Source organism: Serinus canaria, chromosome 19 (assembly GCF_022539315.1).
Source record: "Serinus canaria isolate serCan28SL12 chromosome 19, serCan2020, whole genome shotgun sequence".
NCBI classification, from domain to species: Eukaryota; Metazoa; Chordata; class Aves; order Passeriformes; family Fringillidae; genus Serinus; species Serinus canaria.
In genome coordinates, this window is record NC_066332.1 from 2,454,264 (window position 1) to 2,477,411 (window position 23,148).

General features: G+C 45.1%; 1 protein-coding gene across 1 annotated transcript in view; it reads right to left on the minus strand.

The window, feature by feature from the left end:
• The window catches only part of MED13 (mediator complex subunit 13), a 54,789-nt gene extending 38,809 nt beyond the window's left edge, over positions 1 to 15,980 (minus strand). The window contains exons 1-3 of the mRNA XM_009094817.4: positions 14,948 to 15,980; positions 12,881 to 13,115; positions 3,200 to 3,368 (exon numbers count right to left, since the gene is read on the minus strand). Of these exons, the coding sequence (XP_009093065.1) occupies positions 3,200 to 3,368; positions 12,881 to 13,115; positions 14,948 to 15,013 (470 nt within the window). The 5' untranslated portion in view covers positions 15,014 to 15,980. The remainder of the gene's footprint in view (positions 1 to 3,199; positions 3,369 to 12,880; positions 13,116 to 14,947) is intronic.
• Positions 15,981 to 23,148: the final 7,168 nt, after the last annotated feature.

A 23,148-nucleotide genomic window follows, 5' to 3' on the forward strand; every position in this document is an offset into this window, starting at 1 on the left:
CGGCCACACCACAGTCAATGATGAACCTCCAGGACTTTCCTTTTAAAATGAAAGTCTACAATGACACGGACTCTTTATTTTAATATAACCTTACACAAGGAGAAAAAACCCCACCAGAGCAAGAGCCAGGAAGGCAGGGCTGCTGGAGGAGCTGTTCTCACAGCCCAACACCTACTGGAAATCACAGCCTCCCTCCTGGCTGCTGCGCCACCACCGCCGGCTATTGTTGGGAGAGCAAGCACAGAAAATCTCTCTTCTGGAAGCACAGGCTTTCAAAGAGAACTGGGAAAAATCCAGATGGGATCAGCTTGACATGAAAGAAACAGCTCTATTTGCACATCCTTCAAAGGGACAGGCAGGGACAGAGAGGGGCTGAGGTCCTGCAGCTCGCTCAGCCACAGCCCCGGGAAGCCCAGGGAAGGAGTCACCTCCACACCAAGGGCACTGCCTGCTCCATTTCCAGCCAAATTCCTTGAAACTAAAGATTTCCAGCAAGAACAACCGACCTGATTGAAATCTGCAGCTGTAAAACACAGGGAACGAGTCTCTAGAGTGGCTGGCCAAGCCTCAAAGAGCAGGCTGAGATAAATTATGATCCAAAGCACACTGGTAGCAAACTTCACATCCCCAGGATACCAAATTACCTCAAATTACACAGGCACAGGAATTCCTTCCCAGGGTTTCTGACCTTAATGCAAAGAACAGTCCCAAAGACAGCAGAGTAATGTGGGATGATAGACAAAAATACAGCTTCAAAACTGATTCTTAAGATCTGTGCATCAATATTCACAAACACAAGAGGGGTTGCTGGGGGTTTAGTTTGGTTTTTAATTAAATCAGCCACATCTACAAAAAATTATAAACTTGGTATAGGTTTGGCTGATTAAATGGATCCTAAGGAATGAAAAATATGCAGAAGTTGTATTAAGGTTTAGTTTCTGTTAATTTTAGAGCAGCTGTCTGGTAGGAATTGTATCAGCACCCCAGGTGCAGCATTCAGAGCCTTCTCCAGGCTTGCTGCAAGTCCCTGGGTGTGGGGTTTGCTGCAGTGTCACGTTTAACTTTGGCCATGAGAGAAACATTCCTTTCACTCAAGAGTGCTCCAGGCTTTGGAGCTGAGAGGTGGCACCACACAGCACCCATGGCAGTGCTTGGTTTTCTCCCACAAGCTTGAACTGAGCCCTCTGAAGAGCCCAACTCTCCTGAGAGCAGAGATGATCCCAATTCTGGATATTCCTAGGAGGGATGAGCCAAATTTGCCACGAGAGCACACATCTGTTCACCATTCCCCCACTTCATTCCATAGAAGCCAGCTCAATGCCATGTGATGCTCTGAGCACTATCTGGTAGGAAATACTGACATTTCTCAACAATAAAATATTTTACACAGATCTGTCAAAGCTATTCACATATTTCTCCAGTAGTTCTGGGCTACATATGATGAAATTGTGTGAGTAAGCACACAATTCCTTCAGTTATTTTCATCAAGCATGCTGACATTCTGACCTTCTTCAAAAAAAAATCAGAGCTTCCAAATTAAACAAACACTGCTATTTTATTTTAAAAGCTTTCAGCAGCTTTTCCAGCTGCTCTAGAGAGCTTTATAGAATTACTCCAAGAGAATCCAGGACATAACTAATGCTAGTTTCAAATGGCAATTTGGTCAACCAGTTCCTCAAAGGAGGAAAGCCCAGATTGTGCCAACACAATATTGACCTAAATAGTTAAAAGTAAACTCTTTGCTCTTGATTTATAGCAGAAAAAAATGGATGGACAAGGACACCCCAGAGAGGAAACATTTGCCCTGACCAGGGTGGAGAAAGAAATGCCTGGAACTAAAGGACAAGTTTATACATAAATTAAAAGCAGCAGTTCACAACTACTAATAGAAACACACACAAACATGTGCTTCTGCTTCTTTTGCTCCAAAACAGCTTCTAAATTTCTTTCAAGTTTAAATTTATTGCAGAAGATGCCAACAATGGCCAACTCCACACCCAACAAGCAAAGCCACTGATCTCAAAATTTCCTGCATGCAAGACTTAACACATACATAGACACACACACACAAAAAAAAGCCACACAAAAAAATCCCATCATCTAAGCTTTAAATTACTTTGGATTTTAAAAGCTGATTTGGGAACAGCGATTAAACTTGTTCCAGCTAACCTAGTTTTATTCATTTCATTATTTATTGCTAGGCAACATAGACCGTGTCAAACCACGTTAGAACCATGAGAAGAAGTCCTTCCAATTTAGATCAAAAATTCTCTCCTCCCCCCCAGCATGGAGGCCCACATGGATTCTTTTAACAGCAGCATTCCCAGACACCATCCTTGCTCTGACCAGGAGCTGACATTCCAAACTCTCAGCATCTCCCGTGGGATGCAATTTATCCAAAGCTCAGGTGGGAACTCTCCATGATGAGTCTTTCTTGGTGGTAGCAAGCAGAACTAGCTCCTGTCACCTGCAGGTCCAGGGCAGGTGGACCTTTATAAAGTCCTTCATTCAGAGGATGAAGATACCTTCACTCGGGACCTTAAAGATGAGATACCTTCACTCGGGACCTTAAAGATGAGATACCTTCACTCGGGACCTTAAAGATGAGATACCTTCACTCGGGACCTTAAAGATGAGATACCTTCACTCGGGACCTTAAAGATGAGATACCTTCACTCGGGACCTTAAAGATGAGATACCTTCACTCGGGACCTTAAGATGAGATACCTTCACTCAGGACCTTAAGATGAGATACCTTCACTCAGGACTTAAAGATGAGATACCTTCACTCAGGACCTTAAAGATGAGATACCTTCACTCGGGACCTTAAAGAGGAGATACCTTCACTCGGGACCTTAAAGATGAGATACCTTCACTCGGGACCTTAAAGATGAGATACCTTCACTCAGGACCTTAAAAAAGGCACCTTCATTCCGGTATCTTTTTCTTCCTTTCTGGAAGACTCTACCTTCTTTCCCAACACCCATGGTCTGGACACAGGTACCAACACAGAAGAGATTGTTTACCATGCTTAGCATTACTTATTTTCATCATAAGACAGTTTTGAAGAGCTCCAAAAAAGCCGCAAAATAAGAAAGAGCAGAGACCCAGGCTCCAGAAATAAATCATCCACAGGAGTCTCTTAAGCACAAAGAATAAACCCTCAAGTTCTTCAGGAGAGCAAAGTAAAGGCTCCTACCTCTTGTTGATGGGTTTCTCATCCTTCTCGTAGGGCTTGACGAACCACCTGCCGATGCGCACGAAGTTCCTGTTCATCAGGCAGCGCTCCAGCAGGTTGTGAACAGCCTTGAACAGCAGAGTGCGGCACTCGTAGGACAGCCCGTTCTCCCAGACCCCATCTTCCTCTTCTGCAAGGCACAGGGGAAGCAGAAATCACCTTTCTATCCCATGCTCTCACTGCATGTATATCACAATACCCCCTTCTCTCCCACGAGCTTTTAAGAGATACTCACAGCATAACACACAACCAAAGCCAGCCTGCAATGTTCAGATAACTCTGCTTGCTTTATGGTGGAACTGCTAAAAGTGATCAGCTGTAAAAATATCTCATCCCCCAGAGGGAAAGAAGATTCAACAGTTATTTGTGCACAAAAGGAAACAAGGAGCAGCAGTGTGTTATGTATTGCAGCCTGCAAGAGCACTGTGTGATCTGTCTGTGAGGTGGCTCCTGTTTTGGTGAGTCTGGGTTACTCATCCTGCACAATTGGTGACAATTAGGCTTAAAAATAAGTTTACCAAAGCCAGACTTAATATATCCTGGTGAGTTTAAGTAGCATTGACTGAAGAAAGCCAGGAACAAAAGTCAGCAATCAACTGACCCTCAATGATCAACAATTTGCCAGAGATGATGAAAAATGCTCAGATTCAGAATACTGGTAAGAGCAACATGATTCTCTCCAGAAGACTCAAAACTGTCATTTTTCTTTTTAATTCAACATTAAAAATGAAGATATTTAAGCAGCCTAGCCCTGCTTTCTGATGCACACAGAGAGAAAAATCAGCAAGACAATGCCCAGTTGCTACAGATGGGATTCTGAAGTCAAACACTGACATCTTCTGTGCCCACAAATCAAACACAGGCATGGAATCCAACTTGCACAAGCCAAGTTGATTTGCCAAATGGAAAAGCAAGGTTTATGACAAGGAGCTGCAACTTCTTCCACAACCCTGGCTCCTGCTCAGTGTTTGAACAGGGTCTAGAGGCCCTCAAGGCACGAGCACTGGTCCAAAGAGCTGCACTGGCACTCCAATTCCCTTACCCAGGTAAAACAAGGGACATCTGGAGGTTCCTGGGTGTCTCCCAGAATATATCTGATATCGTTCATCCTCAGCAACACCAACAGGAGGATAATAATATAATAAAGCTTGAGATACTGCCCTTAAATCAGTGGCAATCAGATCTTACCTTTATGGCTCTAATTCCTGGTATTTTATGGTTTCCATCTATCCCTCAGGATGTGCTCCTGGTCTGCTTGGACTAAGCTGGCAGAGTCACTCTCCAAGTGCCATTGCTTTTGTACTCCAGGTACAAAAGCAGAGAGGAGAAGCTTGTCTGACATAGATAAGGAGACATTTTTACTCCAGTCTCTGGGTAGCCATGGAATAATTTAGGTCAGAGGGGACCTGTGGAGGTCGTTGCTCCAAGCTCACACAGAGCCCAGGTGAGAACAGGCTGCTCCTCAGTCCCAGCCCCTGTCCCTGCACAGCTCCAGGGGCTGAGTCCAGCTCTGGCTCAGCAGCACAGCTCTGACAGCAGTGTCCTCCCTGCTCCCCTCTGCCTCACAGAGCATTTTAGTTCCCCTGCTTTGATCTATGGTCAGAAAACCTCAGCAACACAACCAAATCCTTGCATTTTAAATCCCCCTTGGAAATAAGCCCCTTCACCTTTCTCTGGAAGCCACTTACAAGCTTAAAAGGTTGCAATATTATTAACTAAAGTCTTGATATCCTTAAATTAGAGAGCATCTAGAAAACCAGACACCTAAGAGTTTTAGTTAGGAAAAAACTCTACAGATTACTCCAATAAACAATATTTAAGACAGATGACAGAGAAGGGAATTTCAATACTACTGGAACCAAAACATGGTGACCATGTTTGTATTTTGCTATATTCCACACAAGGCCAGTATTGTGAGGAAAAGAAAGTTACTCCCGGGAACTCTGAGGGACAGAATAAGAGTAAACAGACCTGCCCCATCATTTATAAAAGAGGAGGTGTGCATCATTACAGATGAATCATTCCATGAAATAATTTTCTGGGAAAGACAAGGAAAAACAAGGAGCAGCGTTTCCCAAAGCAGAGACCTCACCACAAGTTTCCCACCCCACCACCCTACTGCAGGGCTGGAGTGGAGCTAAAACTTGTTTTTAAAAACTGTAAAGCTACAAGATAACACAGTAATTCACTAAGGCAACATCACACACCGCTCTTGTAACAAAAAGCAACAAAAGTCCAAAGTCAAAGTGTGTGAAGTGCCCGTGCCAAGCGCTGAGGTTGCTCCCCAGCTCTGCCCTGGTGGATGCCCAGGCACAGCCCTGTCCCAGGGGCAGCAGCTCAGCTCCAGAGCAGGACCAGAAGCAGCTCAGCAGAGCAAACATTAACTCCTGAGCTGGCTGGTATTGGACTTTAGCTGCACAATAAACTCCTCACCATTTCAAAGGTTACACACTTTGGTTGGTACACAGCTCTTGTCATATCAAGCAATCATTCCAAGCACATCCACTGCATCCAGGACCTTCTAGAAGACTGAATGGAAGGAGCTAATTCCAGTTTTTATGCCTAATTTTGTTTTGGCATATTACAGATTTCACAGAATTCAGGAAATCACTGGGTTGGAAGAGACCTTTAAGATCACTGACTCCAGCCCAGCCCCAACCCCTCACCTGGCCCCCAGTGCCACATCCAGGCTTTGTTAAACACACCCAGGGATGGGGACTCCCCCACCTCCATGGGCAGAACATTCCAGAACTTTATCACCCTTTCTGTAAAAAACTTTTTCCCCATATCCAACCTAAATTTCCCTTGGTGCAGCTTGAGGCTGTGTGCTCTGGTTCTGTCAGTGCTGCCTGCTGCAGCAGTGCCATGGAAGGTGCTGAAATTGCAGGGACACTGAAGTAACACAAATCTTGTGTTTGGATGGTCACACAAAGGACAGGTTTCCATTCTCTGTGGTCAGGTGCTCCATTTAGGATGGATGAAGCTTCATTCAGGACCACCAAGTTATGAGCAAGTTTCCATGCAAGGACTTGCCCCAGGATGTAATTCTTGAAAGCTTTCCTCCCTCAGCTTACTGCAGAACCAGAGAGCTCTTAGCTGTGTTATGTGGAGAAAGTGTAAGGTCTGAGATGGAAATCACAATTAAAACTCCAATTTTTGCTCACCAGACCACCTGCTCTGAGTGAGGTGCACCTTGTCACAGAAAGGGAAGGTAAAAGAAGCTGTCAGTTCAAGAAACCCTTATCTCAGAACATTATTCAAATTCATGCAAAAAAACCAGCAGTAAGTGTTCTCTGACTTTCTGAAGTCTATTTAGTCACTCCCCTCCCCCCCATTTTAGTGGTGGAGAGAAGCAAACATGACATCTGCTCACATCTGCCAACTATTTTTCTTCTTAATTCAAATTGTTGTTTCTCGACATGAGAAAACCCCTCCCACTTAATAGAAAATTGTACACAGCAAACCATTCATTAAAGGAGGGGAATGAGAGAGGAAGAGGCACTTCTGTCCACTAATCTTTCTTAAACAATAAATTCAAATGTTCAATCTGATAATGCTAACAAACCCAAAGAAGTTGCTGACTCATTTTTCAAAAGGTGCTAAGCCACAATTTCACTTTGGACAAGTGTTATCCACAGAAGTGCTCTGGCAGCCTGAAGGTTACAAGTACTTTATTTCTGATGAGTTCTCTCAGCTGTCCAAAGCACTCAGCTCTTCCCCAGCACACTTATTTTTATGTCAATCCATTAAACAATTTATACTCATATCCCACTGCTCCCTCTCTCTTTACATCACATATTAGACAGAGTTTTCCTCAAATGAAGCTAAAAATGATCAGGGAATAAAGAATTCATGGGAACAATAGCCAGGAAAAAGCAATCTGCATACTGCACATAAACAAATTTTTCAGTCAGCACCTTCTCAAAATTACCAATTTTCCTGGAGGCCTTCAGAACTTTTATGCTCTCCTTTCCATTCTTCCCACAGTTCACCTGAGCCAGTAAAGTTCATATTTACTGATGATGCCCTTCTGTCTGTGTGGTGCTCTTGGAGGAGTAAAGAAAAAATGTGGAGCAGCCTTCAGATATAAAACTCTTGCAATTTGTAGTGAATTCTGAATAAGGAGTATCTTTAAATATTAAAATATAATTCATGTCAGGTTTTTAAAGCATATTGTTATTCACAGATATTTAGCTAAATTTATTAACCAAGGATTTCTAAGAAGTAATACATATATGGAGATAAATCTATATTGCAACAGATAAATATACAGGCTTGAAAATGACATTTTTGACAAGACTTTAGAACATGAATTTCCCTCCCTTAACACCCCAGTAAACACCAGTTCTTCCACAGGCTGAGTGTTTATCACACCATTAAAAATATCTCCCTAATGCTCAATGAACCTCTAAAATAAACTATGCAAAGGAACAAAGTCTCCACTTTGGACTACAATTCCTCCCAGTTACTTCAATTGCACTGGGGAAAAATCCATTCTTTCATATCAGGAGTGAGATTTGTCTTTTGGAAGCATTTCTTACCTCACAGGTTCCCTTTTTGCCTTTATATGACTGTGCCAGTTATCAAAACATTGACACAAACCTGATTTATACAATTAAACTTTCTATATAAACCTCAGATTCCAATGGAAGTAAATAAACAGAGTAATGTGAAACTGCTGCTCTACACAATAATGAGATGACAGAAACACTCGGAGTAGAAGTTTTCTATTTAAAACCCCAGATTTTTGAATTAAAATACTTTAAACTGCTCAAAGCAAGAATTACCCAGCAAAGCTACTGAAATACTGTTTTAAGGGCCTGAAACAAGTGAGAAGCAACAGACTTTGCAGGGAAAAAAAGGAAAACAACACAATTTGAAAACACCAATATAGGAATCTGAGTGAGACAGCTGAAGTTTGTTGCTGTTAGAGTGGTGTCTGTTATCTGCACTCACTGAACAGAATCTGAACCCAAGCCTCTGGACACCCAAGCTGTCCAAAATCCCACAGTGAAAACACTCAGCACCATTCCAGGGTAGTTTTTGTGCTGCTTGGCCTCTACCAGTATCACACAGAGATGTTTGATGCCTCTCCCCAGCAGAATCTTTTCTAAATCCTGACAATTTCAAAGCAGAACTTTTCTGTAAGAGTGTAGCCATGGCAGTTTGCAAAGATAACAAGGTAACTGCTCTCCCTCTCCGTTTGTTGGGTCTAAGTTTGGCTACAAAGCCACAAGAAAAGCTGAATAACTTCCCAGCTAAATGATCCAACATCCTCCACCACACCGAGTAATTCCATATTCAGGTGGATGTGGCAGTGTAAGTGAAATATTTCACTGCTCTGATGTATCCAGGTCATTTTGCACGTGACATTGTACACATAACCAACATGACACCGTGCCAAACCCTCACTGCCTGTGACAAAGCATTTTTCACCTGACTCCACAGATATTTCACCTGCATGTTGGTCAAGGAAAAAAATGGGGGGGAAAGTTAAATCTTTGTCACCTTTGAGCTCACAGCAAGTCACAGAAGTTTGATCAAACTGCCTCAGTAATTTTTGCATAATGCTTATCAGCAGTTTTGCTTAAGTGGCTACATCTCTAACATGGAGGACTGAAGAAATGCTGAAGCATCAATGCAGCAAGAACACTTGGAATGCCTCTCCTGCCTGCCTCAGAACACACAGATCCTTCCCAGACAAGGGGCTGCAGCTCACCGTGCTCACATCAGGTGCACAATGGTTTAAAAAGCCTCCTTTCCCTTTTTTGTTGTTTTTTGGGGATTTTTTTGTAGGAGTTAAACGATCTTAGGGAGCAATTGTTATTTTAAAAAGGCATCACTGGCTGAACTCTTTTCCAAGCTGCCTTTGCCAGCTCCTTGCAACTGGCAGGGTTTGCAGCCCCTTGGAATGATAACTGGCTCATCCTCTGGTTTCCATTGTCCTGGAGTAATGAGACACTCAGTGCTGACATCAGCACAATCTCACTGAATTTTTGGGGACAGGGATTTGATCTATAATGCACATGCATAGCAAACTACACAACACATTTTAGTCTTTGCTGCCATGACTGTTTTTACCAGACAGACAAACATCAGGATTCTCCCAAGCTCTCCTCCAAGCAGCATTATTTTTATACATCTCCCCCTCACAGAAGCATGAGCAAGATTGTTCAGCAAACAAAAACTGATTATCTTGATATATGACAGACAACTCTTTAATTTTTAAAGTAAATTAACCAAATTTAATAGACACCAGAATGAAAAAGATACATCTTGCAGCTCACCATTTAAAAGATGCAATTTGAAGGTCAAAGCCATATAGCAGCATTCCCCTACCCCAGCATTAATCAAATTGTAACCATTTCCTTGGGACTATGTCTTGTACATAATTCATACCCGACCGTTCTCAGGTTTAAAATCATCTACTGCCAATTTAAAAGAAAATAATCCAAGAGTAGAAGTAGCCACATGAAAATAAGAAAGAACCTTTCTAATAAAATAACTGCTGATCAGAGCTGTGAGAGACCATTGCCTGCTGAAATTGGAAGAGATGTCCTACTTTAAGGTTTGAGTTGCAAGAATTACTATAATCAAGCCTCACTGTCAGAACAAAAACATAACCTTTGAGGTTGTTAGAGGCTAAAATAACATTTCACTAACTTCTGTCTGCCTCTAGCTACGTTGGATAGAAACAGACCTCTGGTTTTTTGGCTGTGTGTACAGTAAGTAGGTTCCTAGGGAAGGGAAAAAAATAAATGATTGAGTGAAGTCAATATTCCTGATCAATCAGCATCTCTGAACAAGTCTCCTTTTGACATGCCCCCAGGCAACAACAATCCCTGACCATCAACAAGACACTTATCCAAGGCTTGCAGTGAGAACTCTGACACAGCCACGAGCAGGATTCAAACGTGACTCCAGGGCAGAGAGAGAACTTCTAGAATGTACAGCTGAACACAGAGATAGCATTTATTTCTTCAATCTGATATGCATAGATGTACATTCACAACCTCTGCATCCCCTGGTGAAGGCATCTTGGGAAGGGGACAAAAGGGTTCTGAAGGCTGACATATTTCAAATCCCCCAGGGCTGATAACCAAGATGTGTTCCAGCCACTGAACACCCATTGTTCACTGAAACTACATATCACCAAAAAAGTCAGAAACTGTCAAAATACCAACCTCTCCTGGACAGGCCGAGTTTCAGACCAAGGGGAGCCAGAATCAAGAGTTATGAACGTGGCTCTGGCAGATTTCTAACCAGGGCTCTCTCAAGGGCCACTTCCCCAGGAGAAATCTGTCCAAAGGCACTAAGGGACAAACTGCTCCCAGAATCCTCCCTCTCCCCATCCTCCAGGACAATCCTTCACCTATCCAGCAGCAAACTTCTAAATGAGGCAGCACCTCAACCTCCAGCAGCAAACAATTTCCAATCAATTTTGCAGGTAACAAGCCCGTGCTAAGAAGTCATTTATCATTCCCATTGAAAATGTAACAAGCAGTCATTGGGAGAACAAGGCAGTGTGAATTACCAGGAGAAATTGTCCACCGATGAAAAAATCCATTAGGCTACGACAAAGGTCAGATAACATTGTTTGGGTTCAGCCATAATTCTCTCTTCTATGAGATCCACGTGAAGATTTTGTGTAACAGCAAAGAGAAAAAGTGCAGCTGTGGGCACCCCTCAGCCAGCTCCTCTGGGATGCAGAGGAGGATCTGTACCAACTCCTGGCACAAGAGCCTCACACACAAATTCCCTTTTTCATTCAAGGAGGACAAAAGCTCTGCAGAGCCCAAGGTGTCGGACACAGCTCCAGGCAGAGCCAGGTGACAGCCTCAGGAGTAGCAGCACTGCACAGAACATGTGTGGAACAGCTCTGGGGAAGCACAGGCACCCACAGGTGACCTGAACCAAGAAAATACCCAAAGACATGGCTGGGAGACTCTAATCCTCCACTATCTCTCCCTTATTCCCTAAGAGAGGTTAAGAGTTGGTAAGTCTCTGGGATGATACCTGCTTATCTACCTGTGCAAAAGGGTAATTCTGGACAAGCACAAACAAGGGGCTGAGCTGGAACTCCAGCTGCAAACCACTGCTGTTTCCAAAAGTCCCTCTGTGATAAATCACCAGCAGACAGATTCAAGAGGTGGCAAAGAAAGTTGCTCAAACAAATAATTTTAGTGGTTAGGCAGCACAAAATTGCACTTTCCAAATGGCTTAAATTTCACTGGCTTTCCCATTCTAAATGTGTTTGTCTGGATTTAATCCCACAGCCAGGAGCACACAAAATTCACACAGGTCCTTCCACACAAGTGCTGGTCTTGGCTCAGGGCAGGCCCAGGCCAAAACCACCCAGCACTGGGTCTAAGTTACAGCTCAGCCACACAAAGGATGTTCCCTGCAGGTCAAAACTGAGCTTATTTATAGGTCATAATAAGGAAGCCTTAAATGCACTAAAATATCTAGCAAACTCCAGTGTAAGTGCCATTTAAAATGCAAAGTTTGTAGTTCCAGGACAGACAGGAATAGGAGCAACAGCCCAATCTTTGAAGTCAACTATTCAAAGAAATAAACATCATTTCAGTGCGTCAATTGTTTCTCAGATCACAGTATTTTTGTATGAAAATTCCACACATTATTAAATTGTTTCAAGTCAACTTCCTCAGTGGCACTTTAAACTCCTGTTTGTTCTCCAGCTTATCCACACACACACACAGAGAGGCAGCATTAACAATTTCTGGTTACCAGGTCACCAAACCTTGGTCTCATTTTACACTTCAGTAATCTGAATACTGTACATTATTTGAAAGGAAATTGGAGTGATGTGTTTGTTGGGGTTTTTTTTTCCCTCAAATTAGTTGAGTGTCACCTTTAGACTCACCCCATTTAAATATCTAACTTCGTCACCTTGCTGATAAGCAGCTGGAACCATCTACGTGGGGAATTGAGCTCAACAAGCAAACATTTCCAAAGGAAGGTGCCAAATTTGAAGCACAACATTATTGAGAAATACAAATATTGTCAGTCTTTCAAAAGGCTGGGTTTGAAAGCAGGTTCAGGGCACTAGGAAAAGGGTGGGGGGAGAGGAATCATAAAAACTGAAGGTTACAGATGTGGCATGGAAACAGCTGGTTATTTCCTGGTGCCTCTTCTGAGGGCTTCTCACTGATGGTGTGAATTCCAATAACTCCAAACGGCTCAAGAGCTGCCCAGATCTCTACACTTCTTATTACATAATAAAATGAGCTTTACTATTTGAATTTGAAAATTCTAATTGCCCAACAAAAGGGATCTTATCAAAACATGTTTAAGACATCACTTGTGAATCACAGGCACAGCTTTCAGCACAGCTTTCTCATGAAGAAGCTGCCAAAACTCATAGGCTTGTGTTTTGTTTCTTTCAAGGGAACAAGTGGGGAGCAAAACCCTTGTTTCTCAAAAACCCAGCAGTCCAAAAAGGGGAGAGCAGATGGCTGATCACTGCTGTAATAATTTGGTGAGGGCTACAGCAACAAATCCACCTTTTCTGGAGACAACCCTCCACCTGGCGCAGGTGTCAGAAACCAGCCCTGAGTACCAGTGACCAAAGGACGCACAGATCCTTCCAGCGACCAAAGGAAGGTGCCAGCAAGCTCCTACCTGAGAGATCATGATGGATCAGGTCAGCAAAGTTGGGGTCATCCCCCCACCAGAATATCCAGAGCTCCCTGCGCCCGGGCCTCTGGTCGCGGCGCCAGACGCTGAGCACGTCGGCCTTGAGGCAGCGGCTGAAGCTGCTCAGGATGGGATCCTCCTCCGTCACCGGGAACAGGATGGGGGCAGACGTTGGGCCCTGCCACACGTAACGCTTCCATTTAATCCCAGTGAGATCAGCCTGCGGGGAGAAAAGAGCTGTCAGCTTGCAGGCACCTCCAGCAAGCACATCCAGCCGGGAGAAAGGGATCCCCCAGGATTTAGGGGGAACCGTGGTGGCTGGTTTGGTGTGCTTTAGGAGATAAACCAGGATCCCTGGCTGTTCCCGGTTTAATAGCTCGTTAAATAACTGCAGTAAAGCAAGAGCTGTTTGTTTTCACTGCAGCTTTAAGGTTACACAGAGAAAAAGCAGATTTGATTTAAAGTAAAAGAGTGAAAGACAAGTGAGTAATGTTATTATTCACAGACTGACACAGTCCAATCTCCTAAACACTTGCCTTAGCAAAGAACATCTTTCTTTTTGCTTACTTATGCATACACTGCCTTTTCCATCCAAGATTACTCCATGGAAATAGGTGATACAGTAAATCACACATTCTTCCAGCCATCTACCACTTGGGAAAATTTCACAAGTTTCTCCATGGTAAAAAATTCTGTCTCTCCCCCAGGAAATCTCTCGTCCTCACTGATTTTACCAAGAGCTATCATACTTTTCATTCCTCACCCCACATTTCAATGATTTAAATCCTCGTTTTATCATTCAATTATATGTTAGACCTGCAACCACGTTGATAATGATCCACTAAACCCCTTCCTAGGCAAAAATTAATTTGACTTTACACAGGGAAAGAGCTACTACTCAGTGTAACGGGAAGCAGACAATTCCTGGATTATCTCCACCACAACACCAAGTTTTAGCACTCGGTTTTTTCACTCCAGCACAGGCACCTTAAGGCAGGTAGGGGAGGCATTGCCCCGGGTTCTCTTTGGGAAGGCAGAGCCAGGCAGGCTGGCATTTGCTAAGAAGTTACTATTTTTTGTCTTCCCAATATGACAACACACAAAAGATTACTGCAACATTTAAACCTAACATGGCAGCCTCCCTACCTTCAGCAGGAGAGCAATTTAGATCAAAGCTTGTCTGCAACAGTTGCTACTTTAGAAAGACTTTCAGATTTAAAATTGTCCTATTAATCTGGAGCTGCAGGCCTGATGCAGGCTGCAGACACAGTCAGGCTGTCCAGATTCCCCTCCATCCAAAAATATGAGTGCCACAGATTGGCACAGGATTGTTGTAACAATCTCTAGGATCATAAATATCAGGCAGACAGCTAAGATTAGCTCATTTGCATCAAAAGCTGATGAAACAGCTCAGCACAGACACCAAAAAATTGCATCACAGTCCAGTTATATCGAATTTACTCTTGGAGCTACCAAAATTCAACAATACGAACGATTTGATATTTGGGTTAAAAAGACTACAAAATGGTGCACATCAAAACACAAGACAGGCAGGGCATCACCAAGAGCAGCCCATCCAGAATAAAAACAAGCAAGGAAAGGGATCCGTTTAAAAGCGAGGAAGAAGGGAGGATTTGCCTGGGATGTCACGAGCAAGGAAGGAAAAGAGAAAGTTCCCCGAGATGTGGGGCCGGGAGCAGCAGCAGCAGCTCCCTTCCCCTGCGAGAAATACCACGCTCAGAGGCAGGGAAAGGGGAGAAAGGAGGAAAAGTTGGAAGGCACGGAAAGGGAAGGAAAAGGCGAGTTGCGGGGAGGCTACTATCCAGGAAGAAAGCGGAGGGAGGGGCGAGGCGAGACAGACAGCGATGGAGGGGAACCAGAGGGGCATGGGAGAGTTGGCTGCTCCAGGCAGGGCCTACTCCGAGGGCTCATCCAGCAGAAGCTCTGCTAAAAATGGCTGCTTTGCTTCCACTGCCCCTTCCCCCTCCCCCAGAGCTCCGAGCCCTTCCCTCGGTGGCCCCGGGCGTGTGTGCGCCGGGGGCCGACACTCACCAGGCAGAAGAGGTTGGAATGGCAATCCTCCAGGCTGGCCCCGTTCGGCACGAAGCAGGAACTCATCCTCACAGCCACAACCCACACGCCATTATCCCACAGCCTCCGACAAGAAAGAAAGAGACAGACAGAGAGAGAGAGAGAGAGAGGGAGAGGGAGAGAGGGAGAGACAGACAGCGAGAGGGAAAGGGGGAGGGGGGCTCTGCACACGCACAAATAATAATACAATTAAATAAGGGATTTACAGACACACGCACGCGAAATAGTGGCAGGGGGAATAACCCGCGAGGAGAGACAGAGAGGTATGGGAGAGGGGGGTAAAAATATTTTTTAAAAAAATAAAATAAAATAAAAAATTTAAGAGGAACTCAGAACGTTTTCTCGTCTTCTGGAGCTCAATCGGGGGTGTAAAGCCGCCGTGGAAGGGGAGAACAGAAAGAGGGAGGTGGTAAGTAATCCAACGACGGGAGATTAAGATCAAAATCCTCCCTGTTCCTCTTGTCTTCTCGTTCGCATAAGGAGGGGAGGGAGAGGAGGTAAGGTGAAGGGGTAATTGATCCAACAAGAGAATAAAAATGGGGTAATTAATCCAGGGGGCTAGGGGTAAAAATCAGTTGACATCCCTCCTTCCTCTCTTCTCAGATGCCAAGCAAGAGAAGCAGAAAAAAATAAATAATCCAGCGGGGGCAATTAATCCAGAACCCCCCCTCCTCTTCCTCCTGTTCCTTTAGTCATCAGATGAGAAAGGGGCAAATTGTGGAATGACTGGGAAGGATTGGCCGTGGGAGAGAGAAAAATCCAGGCTCGTCTCTTCGGAGTCCGAGGGCAACAGGGTGTGGGGGGGTCAGATTCTTCTCCCCTGCTCCAAAAATATTCCAAATAAATTAAAATTTAAAATCATAAAAACAAACTTCAGGGGCCAGAAGCAAGGCCAGTCTGAAGAATTCGTAAAGGCAGAGCAAGAAAAATTTCCTGGGGTGTACCCCAAAAAAACATCTGCGGGGGCAGGGGAGGGGGGAAGGTATTCCTTGAGAGAGAAAGGCCGCAAAAGTCTCCTTAGCAGCCCAGCGGGGGATTAAATTCCCGTGTAGGGAAACCCCCCCTCCCCAAAACGAAATACTCTTCGCAGCGAGGGCGAAACCAAAATATCCTCCGTTGGATAAAAATTCCTTCCGTGGGGAAAGGAGGGAGGGGGAGAAGGGTGGAAGGAGGAAATTGCGGGTGACCCTCGAAGTCTCTTCGGGGAAGGATGGAGGAGTCTCCGGGAGGCCGATCCCCAGCCTTTTCGGGGGAGGAGGAGGAGGCGGTAAATCGCAGAGTGTCTTCGGGGAGCCTGGTCCTCCCCAGCTGTCCTCGGGGGCCGGGGGACCCCGCAAAGTCTCTTCAGGGGAGCGCGGAGCCCGCCGAGTCACCGCGGGCAGGGGGACGCGACCCCCGCCAGAGCCCGGGGCGCGGGGGGGCGGCGAGGCGGGGAGGGACCAGCTCAGCTGCGAGGCCGGTCCTTTAAAAATAAAGGGGGAAAAAAAACCCCAAAAAACAAAAAACCCCCGGCAAAACAGGGGAAGGAAAAAAAAAAAGCGCGAGGGGGGAGGGGGGGAATATAAAAAACGATCGTCTTCGGCCGGAGCGGTCTGTGCTGGGGGGGCGGGGGAGCCCCGAGACCGCTCGCTCTCCTCAGGTGCGGGTCCCCGCGGGGGCGGTGGGCGGAGGGCCCCCTCCCCGAGGCTCCTGGGCAGGGCGGGGAGGCGGCGGCCGAGCCCCGGGCTCTGCTCAGCCCGAAGGGGTCGGAGCCCCGCAATTCCCGGCGCCGCCGACACACAGGGACGCGGCGGCCGCCGCCGCTGCTGCCGCTGGCGGAGTCGGTGCCGCGAAGCCCCCGCCGGCGCGTCGCCTCCCCTCAGCGGTGCCTCTGTCGGCGGCTGCCCGGCCGCGGCATCCTGTGGCGGCGGGAGCCTCAACGCGGGTCCCCCATGGCCGGAGCGGGAGCGGATCCGGCTCCCGGGTAATTCCGAGACCCTTTTTCTTTAATGGCGGCCACAGGGACGGCGGTCGGGGCCCCCCTGCCGCGCTCCCATTGGCCGCCGCGCCGTCACGTGGGCGCGCACCGCCATGGCCGCCGGCGCCGCTGGGGGAAGGCGGGTGCGGCGGCGGCGCGCGGCCGCCAGGAGCGTCCGGGGCGCTGCGGAGCCCCCGCCTTGCTCGTTGGGGTGGCGCCATCTAGCGGCTGCGGCCGGAGGCTGAGCGGCGGCGGGGCCGCGGGTTCGAGTCCCGCCCCGGCCGGGCCCGCGGGCCCCGAGATGGTGGGATGGGTCCGGGTGGAAGGAGCGCATTGGGACAGCCCGGAGCACAGGATCGTGTCTGAGATAAAGCCACGAGGGAGGCTCCTCAACCTCTCTGGGTTACGTGCGCCAGTGCCACTTGGACAAGTTCTTCCCCACGTTCAGGTGGAGCTCCCTGGGCATCAGTTCTTGCCCGTTGTGCCATGTCCTGGGGGTTGGCAGCACGCAGCAGAGCCTGGTGCGTCTTTTTGCAGCCCCATTTCGAGTTTTACACACGGACTCACCCTTCCCTTATCCCTGCCGGGGCTCCTGTCCATTCCGGGGCTGACCCCGGTGTGGGCCAGAAGGGCTGGACTGAGAAGTCCTTGTGGAAATCGCGGGATTCTGTGCCTAGCCCAGGGCACCTCCGGTCAGCCTGGGCCAAAGTCCGGGCACAGAGTGTCCCCCAGCACAGGGAACACTCGCCTTGGCTCCCCTGCCACAGCTTCCACCTCTTGGCAGAGCATTCCCGAGATTTGCACCGGTGCTTTGCACCACGGAGCAAATTCCAGAATGAGGATCTCGGAGCCTTTTTGAAAAGATAGGCAAGAATTGTGAAAGCTGACTTTAATATTTAATGCAAGCGTTAATGCTCTCACTAGTCCCACAGAGCTCAATTCCAAAACCCATTTTTTTCCATGCCCAGATCCATATTGTGCAGTTCAAGAGGATGAAGTAGGTGGCTTCTCTGTTACTACATGCACAGATTTGCAGAAGGACTGTGAGATTATTCAGAATTAAGATGCTACAGTGACAGTGAAAGCTATTTTTAAGAGATGTTTGGAAAGTGTATGCATCTTACTAATCCTCTCATATTACACATTAATTTTCTAGGCAATGCCTTGCATGTAAAATGGAAAATTTTAAATTACTATATGCAGAATTTTTACTGCAGCGTTCAAATGAAAACACAAACCAGTGTAAAGCACCTAAAGTAAAGAAAGCCCTGAATGTCTCAGCTAACCTGACATTCACATTAAAATATGATATGTTCATGCAACAGCAGCACGTTGATCACAACTATGCAACACGATGATGTTTCAAAGGCCCTGCAAATTATTTCAGGACTCCTGAACAAGACGAGCGACAACCTTCTGCAAATGTCTTGATAGAGTAGGAGGAAAGAAGGACACTCTATAAATAAACTTATATGATAAGTTAAAAAAAAGAAGTGAGGCTAGATATATTCACCAAGAGAAACTTTGAAGATTTACTCACACTGAGCCTATTTTTGTATGCCAGTGTAGGCAAGCAAGATTCTTCTTTTCATCTAAATAGAAGCAGAGTATTTTTAAACGCAGGAGATTCATTCCCTCAGTGCTCATCGAAACACGGCAGCTGGGGCCGGAGCCGGGATGCGGGGGGAGGGCTCCGGGGGAAGCAAACCCCTTTCCAAGGGGAACAGATGGTTTTCCCTGGGCTGGCTGCAGCCCAGGGCTGTCAGGAGCATTCCTGGGTGCCCAGGGCCAGCCCCAGCCCCTCGGAAGTCCCAGCGCCACCGTGATATCCCTGTGGGAGAGGTTCTCAAGTCACTCCTCCCCACGGAGAAATCCAGGGATGTGAGGGACATCAGGGAAAGCAGAATTCGGCATTAAGCACAGGAGAGCTGCTATGGGTTTGTCACTAAGAGGAAAGAGAGCCCTTTGGTAAAAGGGATTTGGTAGATTTGGATGTCCAGGACAATGGTTCTCACAAATCTGAATTGATTTCAGGATAATTTTCCCATTTCTTTTCCCTCAAACAGCACAGCTCAGTGTCTGGAAGAGAGGATTAGTGTCTAACACTGGGTTTGGTGTGGTTGCACCTCCCAGGTTTGAGGACCTCAGCTCACTTCCCTACACAATGCATTTTGGGATCTGGTTCATCCGTCCTGACACATCCATCACAAGAAATCCTTCTGCAGGATCCAGCACAAGTGCAGAACATCATTTGTCCAGTAAACCTAAACCCAGGATAAGGAGCTGATAAAATATCCACAAAAGAGGGAAGAAAACTAACATATCAACCATGGAACTTTGAACTTAAAATTCTCCCTGGCTCAGAACCTCAAAGCTTTCCCAAATCCATGTACAGCACCTCAGAGGAGCAAGACACAATGGAGAGCAATCACATCCATGGCTGGTGAATTCTGCACCTGAGACACTGCTTGCCCTTTGTACTCTTTGGGAAATGAAGCCTCCTGGAAAACAGAGAGGAGGCAGATTAAAAAAGAATGGAGGAAAAAATGCTGTTGAAAATGTGCTTTGTTTTGTAGATAGGTTCTTATAGAGTTCTCATCTCTGCAACTTCCAGAAGTGCATTAAGCTGCATAATTAGCATCTGTCACATGAAGCTTTTTCCTTCCCTCTTCCTCTCCCTAGAGGGAACCTGCATAAAGAAATTTTAATATAAATTTTAGTATCTACTCTGCGCAGTGCAATCATATTAGGAAAGCTACAGGCAAGTCAGTTTGTGCTCAGTCTAAGGCTTATCTTTGTGTAATAGAAACTTTACCACTTTTTTTTAAATGTTGCTGATCCAATTTAAAAATTAACCAGTCTCTTGGAAAGACACCGGGGTGGGGGAGAGATGGTCCCCATTGCATCAGATTTAAGCCAGTGGAATTGTCAGGAACTGGGCAGTTAAAGCCAGCCCTGGTATTAAATCCCTACAGTCTCACATGGAAACATCCAGCCAAAGGGAGTAAGGGATGGGTGATTTCCTCTTCTACTCAAAAGCATTTCTTTTGAAAGGAATATTTATATTTTTAAAACATCTAAACAAAGTAGGAGTTCATGTTGCTTTTTCCCTCACATCAAGAGATACTCTACTGCTGAATATAAAAGTCAAGGGATTACAGCATCTCCTGGTGAATCTCTGCAGGCAAAAGAAGATGCTGCCTTTTAGAAATGAAGATTAAATAGAGATAAATGCAGCTGAACAATAGCAACATGACAAACAACTCTATTATTCAGCCTCTGATTTCCAGTCAGCCTCTCTCCTAATTTTTTGAAGTATTTATTTTCTACTTAATTATTCCAAGAAAATTGAGATTATAGGATTGAACATACTGCCAACAACCTGAGGTATGGAGTGCAGAGTGAGTGCTTAAACTTCAGCTACAGAGGTGGTAATTATTGTAATTGGTGCATGTGAAGCAAATATATCAAGTAGTGCAGAGTTCAAACTCGTGCCAGTCAGTCTCCAGTTGGCACCAACATTTCTGTCAGGAGGATACAGAGGTCTCAGCAGGACTTATTACTGGCAACTGTTCAACAGTTCTCTTCTCCAAATGGTTTCAAGGGGATTTGGGTGGGAAGAAAGATAATTTTTAACAAATTAAACTACCTCAAAATGGCGAGCTGCCCAGAGCCACCTAGTCTGCCTTAGTCACTACTACCAAACCATTTTAAAAAAGAAGATTAAAAATATCACTGCTGGCAAAATTGCCTACCTGGCTTTAACAACTTAATCAGATCCCTGCAAAATTACCCAAACATGTGCAGTACACCATGCTACAAGTGTGTGTAAAATATGTCCAGAGCAAAAGGCAGAGCAGAATCTTCACTCAGTGTGTGTTTCTCAGAAAACAACCTCGAGTTACCAGAATCCAAATATCCCTATAAGAACATATCCTATAGTTAAAGAAAAAAAAATGAAAATCAGTTTTTAATTGAAATTTAGAAACATTAGGAGGAATGGTTATTTCCCATTAGTATTTATCTCACAGCATTTGGAAGGTGTAAACCAGAGCTCAGCTTTGCACTCTGAGCTTGCACAGGAGCCTCTGCCCTGTGCCAGATTGATGTCCAGCTGCTTTGTTTAGACCTTGCTAAAATGTCTTTTTCAAATGGTGGATTTGTCATTTCTAGCAGAGGTCTCCAAGAGAAGATTTGAGTTTAATGCACAGCAATAAAAAGAGGAATATGAGGATTCTTGCTCTCTTTAGTGTCAGCTTTGGTTAAGACATATGAATGCACATGAATAGTCTTGTCAGAATCTCTGGGGCTACTGACATTCAAGATCTAACATATTATTACTTCTGACCAGAACATTAGCTGCTGTGCAGGAAGGAGAAGGGAAAGAGAAGAAAGGGATAAAGATAGGACCACTCCCTAATCAGACAGAAACTGTTATGGATTTCTCTGGCTGGAAATCTCTGAACAGAACTTTTCTGCTGTGAAAATACAATGCTCACGTTCTCCAACCTGATTGTACAGCCTCTTTAAAATCTGCAGCAGGAAAAACAAAAACCAGCATCTTTTAATGCCTGATCTTGCTCATTTTACTCATGGAAAGAATCCTAATTAACCTATAAATTATGACTGTACCACCAATATTACATCCTTGTAAAGGACATGTGCTAAGGAAAGCTTGAGCATTTTAAGCTGCTGACTCTATTTTTTACCATTCCTTTGAATCACTGTTTTCAGATACAAATAAGCTAATTAATTTGGTTAAAATAAGGTAATTTTCATTCCAATCTCAGCATATATCAAATCTGGATACCATGACAATGGAAAGATTTGTTCAGCAGATGCAAAAATCTTCCAATGTCCTTCTGGCTGAATGAAAACATATTTCAGATATTATCAGTTGTTATTGTTCATAATTCATTTCTAAAGAAACTGAAAATATTCAGAAATTGGTTTAATCAGTATATTTGTGCTCTGAAATTTGAGCTGAAGGAGTAGAACCAAAGGGAATGCCCTGCTCTGTGTGACTGAAACCACCTTTAGAATCCATTCAGGAGCTCCAGCACATCAGACAAAGGCCTGGGTTTGTTTGGAGCAATAAATGATAGAGACCTTTACATATTTGAAGTGCAACAGATGGTCCTCCAAGGAGAACATAATGACTGGCAGACAGCACTTCGTTAGAGTGGCTTGGAATGCCTTCAGCAATTACACAGGCAGTGTTTTGGGGGGAAGCCCTGTCATCTCTGTGATTCTTCCCATGGAAATTGCTGTGATTTCCTTGTTGAGATGCTAAAAAATGGTATCTCCTAAAATCCAGGCAGGGAACTGGAAAAGGAAGCACCTTTGGCCCTCCCAAGGCTGCTCGAGATGAGGCTCCACCTGAGAAGAGAGATGGGAGTAGAAAAAAAATTACATCAGCATGAACAGGAAAGAACTTTGGGCACATAACTGTAAAACTGTTAATCCATGGCCAAGTATTCCATGGAAGTGTAATTCAGGAAAAAAGCCAAGGTTTAGCACAAGGTGCAGCAGACTATTAGAAACTGGGAAGTCTATAGGTACAGCAGGCAGAATATCAAGGAGAAAACATCCAAAAGACCTGAATTACTGAATAATAACCTCCTTCCTTTGGGAATCTGGTGATTTTTGAGGAGTCCTCCTCCACATGAAACACTGTGGCTGCAGTTCTTCTGGGCAGGGGAAAGGGAGTTCCTTGAGGCTGTCCATTCTTTCCATTTTCACAGACAAGCTATTTCAGAAGCCAGCAATTAATAGCTACAATTTCAAAGGAAGACCAACAAAATGCTGATTTTCTACTGTATTTGTAGCTTAGAACAATTTAACTTCCATCTCCCCCATCCCTGTAATTCCAGGATTAATCTGTTCTGTGCTAAAACCCTCCCCACCAAATCCACTTGGAGTAAAATTTTATGTGGCAACACAACCACAACAAAAAACGTGTCCTTTCCCAATGTAACTTAAATGTTGATGGAATCATAACTGCATTACTCCCTCTCCAATTAGCAGCAGCATTCTTTCTGTTTGCTTACCAAGCGTGAACCGTTCGCTTGTCACTACAAAGACCTTCTGTGGAGGACTTAAAACTACAGCCCCAGCAATTAAAATGACAACAACAGAGGTGGATTGGTCACATCATGACACAAAATATCCAGCTGTTTCTTTCCAGCAGAAGGACATGAAATAT